This window comes from Epinephelus fuscoguttatus, linkage group LG3, assembly GCF_011397635.1.
Source record: "Epinephelus fuscoguttatus linkage group LG3, E.fuscoguttatus.final_Chr_v1".
NCBI classification, from domain to species: Eukaryota; Metazoa; Chordata; class Actinopteri; order Perciformes; family Serranidae; genus Epinephelus; species Epinephelus fuscoguttatus.
This window is the reverse complement of record NC_064754.1, coordinates 5,806,305-5,821,784: the sequence shown is the minus strand read 5'-3', so window position 1 is coordinate 5,821,784 and position 15,480 is coordinate 5,806,305. Positions and strand designations below refer to the sequence as shown.

Sequence of the window (15,480 nt, the reverse complement as noted above, 5' to 3'; positions counted from 1 at the left end):
GGATTTTTCATATGAATAAGCGCTCAGATACACGCCAAATTAAGTTTCTCCTTCCTCTCCACGGTACAAGAGAATCTAGACTTGTTTACATTCTTGCGCGTCCCTGGAGTCCCCTCCATGTTTACCATCTACCTGGTTTGCTGCTTCCTGTTTGGTGCTGGAGAGAGCACAACTATTTGTTGTTGACAATGTTCATTTCATTAAACTTCAGTATTTGCACGAGCCAAGACTAAATGCTTACCATATTATTAAACAGGGTGGCACGGTGGTGCAGTGGTTAGTCGCCTCACAGCAAGAGGGTTCCTGGTTTGAACCCTATGGTGGGGGAGCCCTTCAGTGTGGAGTTTGCATGTGCTTCCTGTGTCAGCGTGGGTTTTCTGCGGGTGCTCCAGCTTCCTCCCACAGTCCAAAGACATGCAGATTAACTGGTGACTCTAAATTGTCCGTAGGTGTGAATGTGAGTGTGAATGGTTGTCTGTCTCTATGTGTCAGCCCTGTGATAGTCTGGTGACCTGTCCAGGGTGAACCCCCTTGCCCAGTGTCAGCTGGGATAGGTTCCAGGCCCCCTTCGCGACCCCAATCAGGATAAGCAGTCACAGAAATTATGAACGGATTATTAAACATGTTTGATGTTGTCGGAAGATCCTGATGAGAAAATGACTGACTTTAAGCAGCTCAGGCTGAGTTTTATGACCACCTTACGACAAACAATTAAGATCACAAACTGAGAAAAAACTCAGTTAGTAGGATTCATGGATAAAAAAAAAAAACATGCAAGGTTTACTCTGTTTCCATTCAAAGTTAATTCAGTTAAAAAGGTCTTGAGTAAATAAATCTTGTTTCAGGTGAGGGTGGTGCTGATGAAGACAGAAGGCATATGCAGTATTGCCTTCAAAGACAGACACACACAGGAAGTGACGCTGCCGGCCGGCTCTTCTGTCGTGGTGCCTTACACCATCGTACCGCTTGTGGTGGGGAAACTTCCTCTGGAAGTGATGGTGGTGGCCAGAGACATGATGGGAGGAGACCGCATCAAGAAAGAACTACGGGTGGTGGTGAGTCACGCTCGATGATGAAGATGTCATGGCAGTATAATAAGGGCAGGATGCTAATGAGAGCCAGTAAAGTTTGTCTCCTCCGTCAGGATTTTGGAAATTTCTTTGTTCTTCTGAAAACTGAGCCATTTGCTAAAACAAGAAGCTGATATGCTGGATTTAGGGTTGAATACAGAGTGCATGTATTAAGAAGGTAATTAAAAGATAACAGAGATTTGCTTTGATACATTTACTCAAACAGTTGGATGGAGTGCAGAAGACTGAAGTCACGAGTGTGGTATTAAACCCATCTGCTGAGGGAGGTAAGAAGATTGCAGTGGTGCATGATTTCCTGTTACCTCCTGTCAACAACATGTTGACAACACATGTTTCTGTCCCATCCTGTCTACTCACAATTAGGCAATACTTTTTTGTGTAATCATATTTTTCTTGCAAAAAAATTATTAACAAATTGAAATGGTGCTCTTCTCACAGACCTAAAGCTCACAAAACTCCTATTTAGGAGCTATTTTGACCTGAATTAGAAATTTCTAGTCAATTCCAATTTGATGTCTGACTGAAAGGTCTCGTGTGTAGGACTTAGTGACAACTAGCGGTGAGTCGGGCTGGGTTGGGAACTCGCAGCTTGTACGTGTACCATCCAAATTCAATTCCATTATGTATTTCATTTTCGAAATAGCCTAGTATCACGTCTATTTGTTTTTAAAATCATGGAGGCCTACTTATTCCATATACCCTTACCGGCCACTTTATTAGGTACACCTGCTCATTAACACACACAGTGCCAATCATGTGGCAGCAGCTCAATGCATTTAGGCATGTAGACATGGTCAAGATGACCTGCTGAAGTTTGAAGCGAGCATCAGAATGATGAAGAAAGGTGATTTAAGTGACTTTGAACGTGGCATGGTTGTTGGTGCCACTGGGATTTTCACCACAACCATCTCTAGGGTTTACAGAGGATGGTCTGAAAAAGCAAAAATATCCAGTGAGCCAAAATGCCTTGTTGGTGCCAGAGGTCAGAGGAGAATGGCCAGACTGGTTCAAGATGATAGAAAGGCAACAGGAAGTCAAATAACCACTGGTTCCAACCAAGGTCTGCAGAAGACCATCTCTGAAGCAACAACACCTTGTCCAACCTTGAAGCAGATGGGCTACAGCAGCAGAAGACCACACCAGGTGCCACTCCTGTCAGCTAACAACAGGAAACTGAGGCTACAGTTCACACAGGCTCACCAAAACTGGACAGTAGAAGATTGGAAAAACCTTGCCTGGTCTGATGAGTCTGGATTTCTGCTGCCACATTCAGATGGTAGGGTCAGAATTTGGAAGCATGGATCCATCCTGCCTTGTATCAGTGGTTCAGGCTGCTGCTGGTGGTGTAATGGTGTGGGGGAGATTTTCTTAGCACCAACTGAGCATGGTTTAAACACCACAGCCTACCTGAGTATTGTTGCAGACCGTGTCCATCCCTTTATGACCACAGTGTACCCATCTTCTGATGGCTACTTCCAGCAGGATAACGCACCATGTCACAAAGCTCACATCATCTCAAACATGACATTGAGTTCACTGTACTCCAGTGGCCTCCACAGTCACCAGATCTCAGTCCAATAGAGCACCTTTGGGATGTGGTGGAACGGGAGATTCTCATCATGGATGTGCAGCTGACAAGTCTGCAGCAACTGTGTGATGTCATCATGTCAATATGGACCAAAATCTCTGAGGAATGTTTCCAGCACCTAGTTGAATCTATGCCACCAAGAATCACCAAGCAGTTCTGAAGGCAAAGGGGGTCCACCCTGGTACTAGCGAGGCAATTCTTATTTTTAGGTGATTATAAACATATGAAAACATAGTTATGAATATCATTCCAGTTCTGCTATATGAAGCCCCTAAATTCTACACACTGGACCTCTAAAATGCAACAAGTTTTGGGTTTGTATGAAGTGTTGATTGTCCCAGAGGGACCCAGAGCCTGTTAACATAAGCAATACATGGTACATCCTTAATAAATCTAACAGAATTATAGACAATACATTTTTAATCAGAGATTTTTCATATTGGTTCACAGTTCAGTAATATTATTGACAAAGCAGGCTTTAAACAAATTGGAGACATTCTTTTTCTGAACTGCTGTTGGATCTGCAAGGAATATATTTCTTCTTCAGCTTTGGGTTAGAGTGTAATGAAGTTCAACTTTATGGCTCTGTTTCCATTCTTTACAGGAACACAGACAGTTAATGTGGGCAAAATCGAACTGGAGTCAGTTGTTCCGAACTCTGTGCCAGAGACGTTCATCAATGTCAGAGGTCAGTCACTGACAGAGCTGTGGTGAGGATTCAAAATGAACCTACAGTAGGAGAATGACCTGATTCTTGATTTGTCCTCACCGCAGGTAATGTGCTGGCAGACAGCATTGATAACTCCATCAGTGAGGACTCTCTTGCCTCCCTGATCCGGATGCCTGGCGGCTGTGTGGAGCAGAACTTGGCCTCCATAACTCTGCCGCTCATCGCCACCCTCTACCTGGAGCGAACCAACAACTGGGAGAGTGTAGGGGTGCAGCGCAAGGCTGAGGCTCTGCGATACATCAGGAGAGGTGAGAGAGAAGGAGGAAACACACTGATAAATGGAACAGAAAAAGACACATACACAAATGGCTTGTTGGATACATGAGAGGAAGGATGAACAGATGAATAAATGGATGGATGGATGATGGATGGATAAATGGCTAGTTGGATACATGAGAGGATGATAAACAGATGAATGGATGGATGGATGGATGGATGGATGATGGATGGCTAGTTGGATACATGAGAAGATGGATAAACGGATGGATGGATGGATGGATGGATGGATGATGGATGGATAGTTGGATACGGGAGAGGATGGATAAATGGATGGATGGATGGATGGATGATGGCTAGTTGGATATGTGAGAGGATGGATAAATGGATGGATGGATGGATGGATGGATGGATAAATAGCTAGTTGGATATGTGAGAGGATGGATAAATGGATGGATGGATGGATGATGGATGGCTAGTTGGATACGGGAGAGGATGGATAAATGGATGGATGGATGGATGGATGGCTAGTTGGATATGTGAGAGGATGGATAAATGGATGGATGGATGGATGGATGGATAAATGGCTAGTTGGATACATGAGAGGATGGATAAACAGATGAATAAATGGATGGATTGATAGATAAATGACTAGTTGGAAAGGTGGGAGGATGGATGAACTGATGAATAGTTGGATACATGGATGGATGGATGGATGGATGGATGGATGGATGAACAGGTTGATGGTTGAACTGCAGCCTTGATGGACAGTTTTGGAACAAGCTTTGTTTTCATTCTGAGTAAATGAAGACGACCGCTTCACATCCCATCGTTACATTCTTCCATGTTGTTTTCAGGCTATGAGAACCAGCTGGCATACAGACGGAGTGATGGCTCTTATCCCCCCTACAGGAAGGAAGGCGCAAGTACATGGTACTCTCAAAATATTTCATACTACATTTTGAATTAAACTGATAAAACCCATGAGCTGATTTCAAAGACAGTCTGGTAGACATTTAGGCTGTAATTATTTTGGTGGTGATATGGGGATTAATATTCACTCTGTGGACTGACATGCATGAAGTAGTACAATATCTAATTTTTGAAAAAGGAGCCAATGTAATATTTTAGAGGTTTGAATGTATGCATGCACACACTATCCTGTTGTCAGGATCACGGCATACGTGGTGAAAGTTTTCTCCATGGCGCACTCCATCGTTGGCATCAATGAGCAGCAAGTGTGTGAGCCTCTGCTCTACCTGGTGAATAACAAGCTCCGACTGCCGAGGGCGTTCTTCGTAGAGGACAACCCAGTTTACAGCACCACCATGACTGTGAGTCACACACACACACACACACACACACACACACACACACACACACACACACACATATTTATAAAAACACACCATGTCATCCCGCTAATAACTGATGTTGCACATGTTGCCTCTTCTCTTTCAACAACCAACATGTGTACTGTAGCTGATGACTCGCTGGTGTTTATTGTATCCTAGTACTCACTGTTAAAGGACAAGTTCACCCTAAATCTTTTGTAAAACAGTAAAAGCACATTTGTTATTTTTGGGTCCACTTCTTTTGCTTGATTTTGTACAGGATTATTTACATCATGGCACATTAGTTTTTGTGTGCAAATTTAAAGTAGTAATTGTTAGGATTTAAATCTAATTAGATGTTAAATGTCAGTGTGTAGGATTTAGGGTGATATTTTATCAGAAATTAAGACCTGCAGGGCCACGTACAGCCCGCCAAAGCTTCCCATAAAACCTTTTCTTGCGTGTGTGTCTCCAGGGCGGTTTCCAGGGTGGGCGAGGCGATGACCCTGAGATAACCCTGACAGCCTTCGTCCTCATAGCACTTGCTGAGGCTAAACAAGCTGGAATCAGCTGCATGGGTCCAAGCACAGAGGTAAGTCATACAAAAACATGATCTGCACAGATAGTTGTCCCAAGCACTTTCATTTCATCTTCAGCTGAATAGTGTTTGTTGCCTGTAGAGCACTTTTTACCTCACTGTTTTTGTGATAGGAGGTATTGTCATTGTAGTGTCTACTATATCTGTTACTGCAGGTCCATTTGCATAGGGCATTTTTACACCTGAAGAAAGCAGTGGCAAGGTCGGGGAGAAGACCGTACACTGTAGCCATTGCCTCTTATGCGCTGGCTCTGCAGGGGAAAGATCATTCCTCCAACCCCACAAGATTTTTACTCAGAGTTGCAGCTCCAGGTATCCTGTGCACTCAGCCCTGTTTCATCTGTACAGTGCAGAGAGTCTTGACGTCATTTGGCCGTTACTCAGTGCCATCATTGAAGAACAGAAGGGGAGGCATTTAGATACTGTGGTGATTGTAAAGATCTTCTGTGCTGCCTGGTTGAAGATATGAGTGAATTGATAGCTTCTTTGCAGCAACATGTATATTTAAAGCGCTGTCAGCTGTCATGGCTACATATGAGTAGAAACTACAACTTGACTGGTTCACAGAGGCATTTAACTGTCAGGCTAGTCTATTACTCTAGTTTGTCAGACCTCTTGCTATTCAGAAAAATCTGTTAAAGCAGACACGAGTGCTTCTGTTTTCCACTCCTCCTTTACTGTTAACTGTTTCCTCTCTCCTCCAGGTGGCACTCACTGGCCTGACACGCAGAACCCCTTGTTCACCTTGGAGGCGACGGGCTACGCCCTGCTGGCTCTGGTCAAGTTAGGGCGCATGGAGGAAGCTGAAGCGCCATTTAAATGGCTGAACAGCCAGCGGAGGCGAGGAGGAGGCTTCGGCTCCACTCAGGTAACAGCAGGGCGAGATGGTAGTTGAGCTGTGATCTGCAAATCCAACGTGTTCTCATTGTCTTTTCAAGTTCATTCACCTGCTCCAGGCTCTGACTAGTCATGGGTAACACTTTAGTTTTTTTGCACAGTTGACTTTCTGTTACATTAAAGTAAAGCAGACACGTATTCAGATCCATTCAGCTTGTCCAGATGAAGCTTTAACAAAGCTGTTGGTAAATGAGTAATGCTGTTTCAAAGAGGTGTATCTGTATCTGAAAGATGTCTGTAGTTCAGGAAGGGTAAAACCAAAATATAAGTGAAGAACTGTCCCTAGGGCAAGTAGATGACAGACATTACCTTCATGTGAAATGTGCTACAGTCTTTCAACTGAGTTCCGTTTTCCTTCTCTGTCCTCTTGTAGTCCACCATGGTGGTGCTCCAGGCACTGTCAGAGTACCTGATCAACAAACCCCCTCCTGATGACCTCAGTCTGGATGTGGACATCAGGATAACAGGACGCAAGGAAATCCGCCACCATTTCAACCCCAACACGGCCTACGTTGCTCGCTCCTCCAGGGTAAGAGACGTGAAAACTGAGAGTGTGTCACGATGTTTCTCATTTGATGTTCAGAAACTCAACACAGCTCACAGTTTTATGACACCAAGCTGTGAGTTTGGAGGACGTGTCAGGATTTGAGAGCACTACTGGTTGCAATGACAACATCAGGGAGCGTATTTTTGATGTCTTGGTTTTGTCTAATGTATTTTACCGAACCTGTCCTCTCCTGTGGTGCTTTTGTTCCGTAGCTGCCTACTGGTCTTGATCTGGAAGTGCAGGCTAAAGGGAATGGACAGGGAATACTGGAGGTATGATCACACTTTTAGTTTAGCAACATTGTCCTTTTAGTATTATATACATTAATGGAATTAATGGTGTGATCACATGATCGACCCTCTAAATCAAGACTGGTATCATATAGTTGGTCATAACAAGCTGTGGAATCCATTCAAATAGTAATTTATTCACACTTTGTTTCACTGTAATGGTTTTTTTTGACCGATTTGTTTCTCTGGTGTGTCTCTCTTCTGTTTTGCATATCGTGTCCCATCACTCAAGGTCGTAACCTATTACAACCAGCTGCACGAGGTGGATGAGAAAAGGCCCTGCAAAAACTTTGAGCTCAATGTCACTATCGAAGAATCCAGCGGTAACTCAAGTTCTCACACTGTCTCACATGTACACATGATATCTTTCTCATCAGAGTTGTTTTCTGTCCTCTTACTTCAAGTGAAGTCACTTTTAGTGCCACAGAGGGTTGAAATACTTTTTAGTTGGGCTGATCTGAATGCTTCAATGCTTCAAACTTAGTGATAGTTTTGAGGACTCCTAGTGGGATGAAAGGTTACAAAGTTTTTCACAAAGTGCATAAAAATAAGACAACAAAACGGTACAATATTTATATAAGAGCTCAGGAAAATGTTGTGTACAGAGGCAAAAATTGAACAAAAGGAAATAAAACACAAAAGTTACAAATCACAAAAGTACAAATCAGACATTAAAAGGAAAGACTTTCCTATAAAAATATGTTTTAAGCAATGATTTAAAAACAGGTTATGTGCTAGCCACCCTGATCTCCTCAGGCAGAGAATCCAGAGCTTCAAGGCCTTGATGGAAAAAGCCCGGTCACCTTTAGTTACCAGATTTGATCCAGGGACGACTAGTGAGGGTAGGCGTGAGGATCTCAGGTCACGACTTGGAGCATAGGTAGTCAGAATCTCAGTTATATATCTAAAGCATTTTGAGTTTTAAAAGTTATAAAGATGACCCCTAAAAAGTCATGTTACGTTTGCTAACGAAACTGGCATCTTGCAAATCTGCAACAAGCTTGCAATCACCTGAAAACTCTAAGAAAGAGCTCAGCTGTCTTACAAAGTATTCTCTTCTTCTAGCTGTTACGGCTAATGTTACTGTGACCTGCATGCAAACAGAGCGACTTATTGTCAAGTTACTTTAGTGCATCGACTTCAAATTAATGTTGCAAAAAAGTCAGACTTATGCCCCTGTATCTCATTAACCCTCCCACTTAAGTTTTGATGCCCAAACTGGTATTTGGCACAGCTCTACATTTTAGCAAAAATAACAAAATCTCCTGGGTTGTTTCATTTTCAGATATATCGGAAACCATGACATAACTGACAGCATAACAAAATACAGAGAATAGTTAAAACAGATTAAATTGTCTTTTTGTAATAGTAAACCTATAACACTTGCCAAGACATGAATATCACACAAAACAATGTGAAAGATGAACATTTTATTGCTATTTATTTAAGTCACCATCACACACGAAAACAGAAAACACTATTTCATATATTATCATAAATAAACTAAGTCAAGTATATTTAAAAGGCACTTTTTACACAATAATGAAATATTTTTTTCAACAGACAGAAAATACAATATGTAAAACCTGAAAGCATAAAGCAGATTCAGAAACTTTACAGTCACAGATTTACAGTCATGCCTACTATGTGCTAGTCACGCACAGATTTTAGCCAAAAACCATGCAGTTGTTTGCATGAAGTATAAATGTGTTATTTTCGGCTATTGTATTTCAACATTTCTTCACATGGGCTCCCTAAACAGTCTTGCATAAAACAAATAAAACAGGTATGACTAGAAAGCCAAGATTCCTGTGGATTCAAAGAGACTAATTTTATTTGTGTGTGTGATGATGTTAGTGCGCATAGCAGCTGTTTCATTGTAGTGAGACCATTTTTTTGAAGCGATAATCACTGTATAAAAAGACCTATCGTGACCTCAAGGATAATCACAGCCTTGTGAAACTTTACAACCTCAGAGTAGAAACCGCTGACACTGGGATGGCTTTCATAGGTACACTGACAATGAGGGGGTTTCTCAGTAGTTTCTAGAACAGAAGTGCTCGTCATCCAGTCACCAAAAAATGCAGTTCTTATGGAAATCTCCAAATGCCAAAAGTTTTTGATACCAAATCACAGCATGGATTTTTCTATGGTGTTCCTCAAGATCTTGATGTCTTAATATGGGATTTGGGAGGGATGTTTGACCATTTTTGTATTAATTCTCGATTGGTAAAACATACTTAAATTTAACATCATAACTGTTTAACAAACGGTATCAACCAGAAAAATGTTGCAACAATTTGAGCATTGAAATGGCCATCATACACTTTCATCATAATATTCTAAGCCCCTACACACTGTAAAATTTTATCTCATATTTATGACCAGAAAAACTTGACACAGTGCTGAGCCGCATCTCAAATTAATCTTCAGGTTCCCAGCTTTCAGATGATGTGTATCTCCCCCCTAAAGACCCCCTGTCCCCCTTAAAAAAAAGACAAAAATGGGTGCCAGAGGCTTCAGATGTATTTTGTGACATATCATAACAGACACTGAACATCTTTAAAGAACTTCTATAAATAATTGCACTATTAATGAAATTAAAATAACATAAGCACAACCAAATAAAATATAGTATTACACTTTTAAGTCATATCAACATAACCAGCCCAAATTTTGCATCTTAAATAATTCTTTGTTTCTGTCCCGTAACAGAAAAGCCTCCAGCAGATGTAGAAAAATCCTACCAGATCACCGTCAGCGTGAGGTGAGCTATTGTTATTGTCTTATGTGTGTGTTTAGCCTGTTTCACTCCAATTAGAATTAAAGAAGAGGAATTAAAGACTTAAGTATCCAGTGTCTCTCTCTATCCCACAGGGCTTTAGGACCACGAGATGTCAGGATGGTGGTCCTGGATATAAGTCTGCCAACTGGCTTCACCCCAGAAAACTCTGACCTGGAGATGGTAACCAGCCTCTACTACTAGATTATGGTTACCCAATTAAAAGTTTTATGCTTATGTAGAGCTCATCTACACTTATTTCACCTTCACAGAAAGAGATTTCAGAGAGCTAAATCACTGCTAATGTTTTTGCTTTTATTTTGGAAAAACACCTGACCTGTGATGTCACTGACAGGAATTTACTAAAGCAGTTATACACTTGAAAGATCCAACCAAAATGATGATTGAGATTCTATGAACAATTTATTTTATCTCTATAGAAGCTTAGCAGTGGGTTATAAATGCCTTAGAAAGCAAAATAAACTGATAAATATGTCCCTGCTGAAAAAAGGGAGGTTTTTCACTGTCAGTGGTTGAAATGTTTTGTGATGCAGTCAGTCACTCTTGAAGGATAAATTTGGAATTTTTCAACCTGGACCTTATCTGCCTATGTTTTTGAGTCTGACCTCCAGTATTGAACGAGAGCGCTGCAGCCAGCAGCAGCAAAAACAGGCTACAGTGTAATCAGTCGGGGCATATTTGTACCATTAATTTATATCCACTAAGAGGGCTTGTTTTTGCCACTGACATGTTCAGATTATTATTTTAAGTGTCTAACTTTTTATGGAAAGGATCCCTACACAGATAAAAAAAAATTGTTAAAGAGTAAGATCCTTTTTCTTTAACCAGAAACAGCCTCAAAATTGCCATCGATAAATCACCAGACTCCATTTAAATAAACATTTTATCATTGTAAAATATGTTTCATTCCAAGTCCAGAAACACAATGAAACTCCTCATCTCATCTGCCTCTATACATGGCAACATGATTTTAAATGGAACCTGGTGAGTCTGGTGATTTCAGGCTGTTTCTGGTTAAACAAAAAAGATCTTTGACAAAAAGGTCTGTCTCTGTAGGGATTCTTTCCATAAGGTGTCAGACACTTACAATAACAGCCTGAGCCTGTCAGTGGTAAAAACATTTCTAGTGGACGTAAACTGATGATGCAAACATGCCCTGAGTGGTTACATTGCAGCCTGTTTTGCCGCTGCCAGCTGCAGTGCTCTCACTAAATACTGGACCAATTTCAGTAAGTCACTTAGTCGTAAAAACATGGGGAAATAGGGTCCAGGTTTAAAAGCTATCTTCCATCACTGAAGAATAAAGTTTAAAAACTGTGTGAGTAAATGTAGGTGTTAAAATTTTTCTCCCCAGAGCAGAACAGAAGGTACATTTTTAAGATGTGTAACTGATGCAACATCCCAGTCAGTCCCCCTCTGCATCGTGGAAATGACGTGTGATAGTTAAGAGGAGACTGGTCACATGTTTCGCCCAAGCTTGCTCACTGGTTCTGTGTATGTGTTTGTGTTTTTCCAGTTGTCCAACTCAGTGGACCGTTACATCAATAACTTCCAAATTGTTGATAACCTGAGCGACAGAGGCTCTCTGATCATCCACCTGTTCAAGGTAAAACATCGTTGACTTAGTTAAATGCAACTAAGTGCTATGGACACAGATTCATTAGAGGGATCCCTCCTCAGTTGCTCTTCCTGAGGCTTCTACTGTTTTTTGGGGGAGTGTTTCCCTTATCCGCTGTGAGGGTCCAAAGGACAGAGGGATGTCGTATGCTGCAAAGCCCTCTGAGGCAAATTGTGATTTGTGATATTGGGGTTTATAAATGAAATTGAATTGAACTGAAACAACGATGCTCAGTCACAACATATCGTCACTGCATCAACCACTGCAAGCTCTCTTTGTCATTTCCGGAGGCTCTTAATGTGCTCATGTAAGCACACAGAGGCGTTACTAGAACTTATATTGAGGTTTGACTGGTGCCCTTCAAAGACCTCACCTTTTTGCGCCCTCTTCTGTAGTGGCACTTGACTGAAGAATTGGCGCCCCCTACTGCTTATCTTCAAGAACCAACTGTTTTTTTAGATTTATTAAAAAATCTGTCAAAATTTGTGTGACATTTTGCTCGAGATCCAACTAACGATTTGCACTTACTCAGAGGTGTCCTTTCATAAAATCCTGGTTTCTTTTAGTCAGTTTTTGTATCTTTACGTCTCTCTTTTTGTGCCTTTTTAAAGAAGCAGGTCGACTGAAATATCTGGATAACTTTGCTTGGTGAAACCTGGAGCAGTAGCCCTAGATTTGAGGAGATTGCAGCTTTTACACAGCGCTGTTACACAGATAACATTGTAAACCAGCTTCTTGGAACAGGCACCCATACTTAGGCTTGCTAAGTTAATATTGTCACGGGCTCTGTGATGTGTCTGCTTCTCTTTTCTGTTGCACTAAATCATCCCCCCTTGCCCTCCTCTCAGGTGTCTCACAAAGAGCCAGAGATCCTGATCTTCAGGCTTCAGCAGAGCTTCAAAGTCGGCCTCCTCCAGCCATCCTCAGTTACTGTTTATGAGTATTACAACCCAGGTAGGAGAACACATTCTAGCTCACATCTCACATACAAGAAATCATCCATTCCCTAAACATCAGTGAAAACCCAGTCTGAGACAAAAACACACACGATGATAATGTAGGAAATGTCCTGTTTGTTTAATGTAATACTCAAAAATAAGATTACAACATTCAGTATGATGGTGACAAGTGTTGTGTCGCTGCTCTCTTTGCGACAGATCACCGCTGCAGTCGCACCTACACTCCCACGGAGGACAAAGAGGAGCTCACGCAGATCTGCAGGGACAACGTCTGCCGCTGCACTCAGGGTAGAGTGTCTGCAACAGTGCATTAGTGGATGTGTGTGTGTGTGTTCATGGTGTTTGTTATTTAGAAGTCCTGTTTATCTATTTGCTCATGATCTCCAGGTGACTGCTGCGTTTCCAAAACCGACAGTGAAAACTTCCCCAACAAAGAAAGAGAGATGTTTGCCTGCAATACTTTACACCACGGTACGATACACAGTCACACACTCACAGCTTTAACAGACACACACGCGCAAAGAGCTGAAAGACTTTTGATTGTAGTAGCATGAATAAGAGGATGACATGAGGGAATTATTTGCAATTCTTGGTACAAAATATAGAGGAAAAGATCAATCATAATTTTCAATATTTTCACGAAAATTACATACTATACTATGACCTTTATTGACATACTTAACTATAACGTTTTTATGACATACTATACTATGACCTTTTTATGACTTACTATACTATGACCTTTTTTTATCCATTCGTCCATTTTTGTAACTGCTTATCCTCTTGAGGGCTGCAGGGGGGCTGGGGGCTGGAAGATGTACTATACTCTGACTTTTTTTGACATACTACACTGACTTTTTTATGTTTAAAATATACTATACGTTTTTTGATATACTAAAGTATGACTTTTTATGACATACTATACTATGACTTTTTTGAGATATGATACTGTGACTTTTTTACATACTATTCTATGACTTTTTTATGTTAAAATTATACTATACATTTTGACATACTATAGTATGACTTTTGATACCATACTTTATTTTCACTTTTCATGACATACTACACTATGAGTTTTTTTATATTTAAAATATACATACATACGTTATACGTATACGTTTTTTTGACAAACTAAAGTATGAGTTTTTATGACATACTATACTATGACCTTTTTAATGACATACTTTGACTTTGAGAAACTACACTGTTACTGTTTTATGACATACAATACCATGTTTTTTTTAAATTATATACTATTATCAAGTACAGTATCAGTTTAGGAAGGACCCAAAAGCAAAGCAGCAGGCAGGCTTGAGGTTTAACAAAAAGGAAGCTTTAAGAAAGCTGATGAAAAACATCCAGAACAGGCAGGTAACAGAAAGTCCAAATGACAGAAGAACCAAAACTAACTGAAAACCAACCAGGATAACAGGATGAACTCAGGTTAAAAAAAAAAAAAAAAAAAATACAGAACAGAACACAAGACACTAGGCAGGAAACAGAGCAGGGAATGACACCAAGAACACAGGGATGAGCACAGGAATGAATGCAGACAAACTGACAAGGAACAAAGAGAAACACACAGTTATATATACACAGAGAACTATTCACAACAACAGGACACAGCTGGAGTAGATGGACATGGGTAGAAGGATGGAAATGGAGATTGGCTTACAACAAAGGTATGGAATGGAACACTGGAATGAAGCAAACAAGATTTCCATTGACTCAAAGGACTGAGACTCAATCCTTTGAACACATCTGGGTGGTCTTGTTAAATGCATTTGAGGTTCACTATTCAGTGTGAATTGGTCCCACATTTAATGCATATTATGAGAGCATAAAAATAGTCAGAATCAATACAACACTGACATGCCCAATTTGTCTGTAAGGATGCATGATATCTTGTAGACATGTGACAATTTTGACTTCTCCTGGCGGTATCATCAGTACATGTCTTATCACAAACAACACAAAATTTACACCTCCTTCCTTGTGCTTCAGTTTTCAAGGTGAATGTACTCAGTGTCAGCAAGAGTTACTACGACAAATATGAGATGGAGATCACACAAGTTGTCAAGCTGGGTGAGTCAATGCTGCTCTTTTTTTTTTTTTTTAAACAAATGATTGTTAGCTAATAAAAACCCCAGTAGTAGGATACCTCTATATAAGATACTCAAGGCATCACAGAGAAGAATTTCCAAAGAAATAACATTATAAATATATTGGCCCATATTTACACTTAATGGATATAGTTATAAAATATAATACAGCTGTATGTTCTGAATCTCTCCCTCCAACCATCCAGGTGTGGAGGCAGGAGTTGAAGTTGGCCAGAAGAGGATTTTCATGTCTCATGGAGGCTGCAGAGATGGACTCAACCTGATGGAGGGCTCCCAATACCTCATCATGGGCCCCAAAGAGGACCAGTGGAACACTGACACTGACACAAACACGTAAGATCAGGAAATAAATATATATACTTAAAAACATAAAAATACATACATAAAAATGCCATGGTATAGTATATCAAAAAGGTCATATTAGACTATGTCAAAAACAGAGCAGTATGTCAAAAAAGGTCGTAGTACAGTATGTCATAAAAAAGTCATAGTAGAGTTTGTCAAAAATAAGTCACAGTAAAGTATGTCAAAAAAAGTCATAGTATAGTATGTCAAACAATACATAGTATAATATGTCAACAATATAATATGTCATAAAAAGTCATGATTTAGTATGTATGTATGTACGTGTATGTATAGTATGTCAAAAAAGTCATAGTATAATATGTCAAAAAAAGTTATGG

General features: G+C 40.5%; 1 protein-coding gene across 1 annotated transcript in view; it reads left to right on the top strand.

The window, feature by feature from the left end:
* The window catches only part of LOC125886327 (complement C3-like), a 42,114-nt gene that overhangs the window by 24,026 nt on the left and 2,608 nt on the right, over nt 1-15,480 (top strand). Inside the window, exons 24-43 of the mRNA XM_049572441.1 lie at nt 846-1,055; nt 1,297-1,357; nt 3,284-3,367; nt 3,454-3,657; nt 4,483-4,558; nt 4,797-4,959; nt 5,435-5,551; nt 5,713-5,869; nt 6,262-6,425; nt 6,828-6,983; nt 7,214-7,273; nt 7,524-7,614; nt 10,007-10,058; nt 10,169-10,256; nt 11,611-11,700; nt 12,561-12,666; nt 12,870-12,959; nt 13,059-13,142; nt 14,679-14,759; nt 14,983-15,130. Coding sequence (XP_049428398.1) covers nt 846-1,055; nt 1,297-1,357; nt 3,284-3,367; nt 3,454-3,657; nt 4,483-4,558; nt 4,797-4,959; nt 5,435-5,551; nt 5,713-5,869; nt 6,262-6,425; nt 6,828-6,983; nt 7,214-7,273; nt 7,524-7,614; nt 10,007-10,058; nt 10,169-10,256; nt 11,611-11,700; nt 12,561-12,666; nt 12,870-12,959; nt 13,059-13,142; nt 14,679-14,759; nt 14,983-15,130 — 2,282 coding nt within the window. The remainder of the gene's footprint in view (nt 1-845; nt 1,056-1,296; nt 1,358-3,283; nt 3,368-3,453; nt 3,658-4,482; nt 4,559-4,796; nt 4,960-5,434; nt 5,552-5,712; nt 5,870-6,261; nt 6,426-6,827; nt 6,984-7,213; nt 7,274-7,523; nt 7,615-10,006; nt 10,059-10,168; nt 10,257-11,610; nt 11,701-12,560; nt 12,667-12,869; nt 12,960-13,058; nt 13,143-14,678; nt 14,760-14,982; nt 15,131-15,480) is intronic.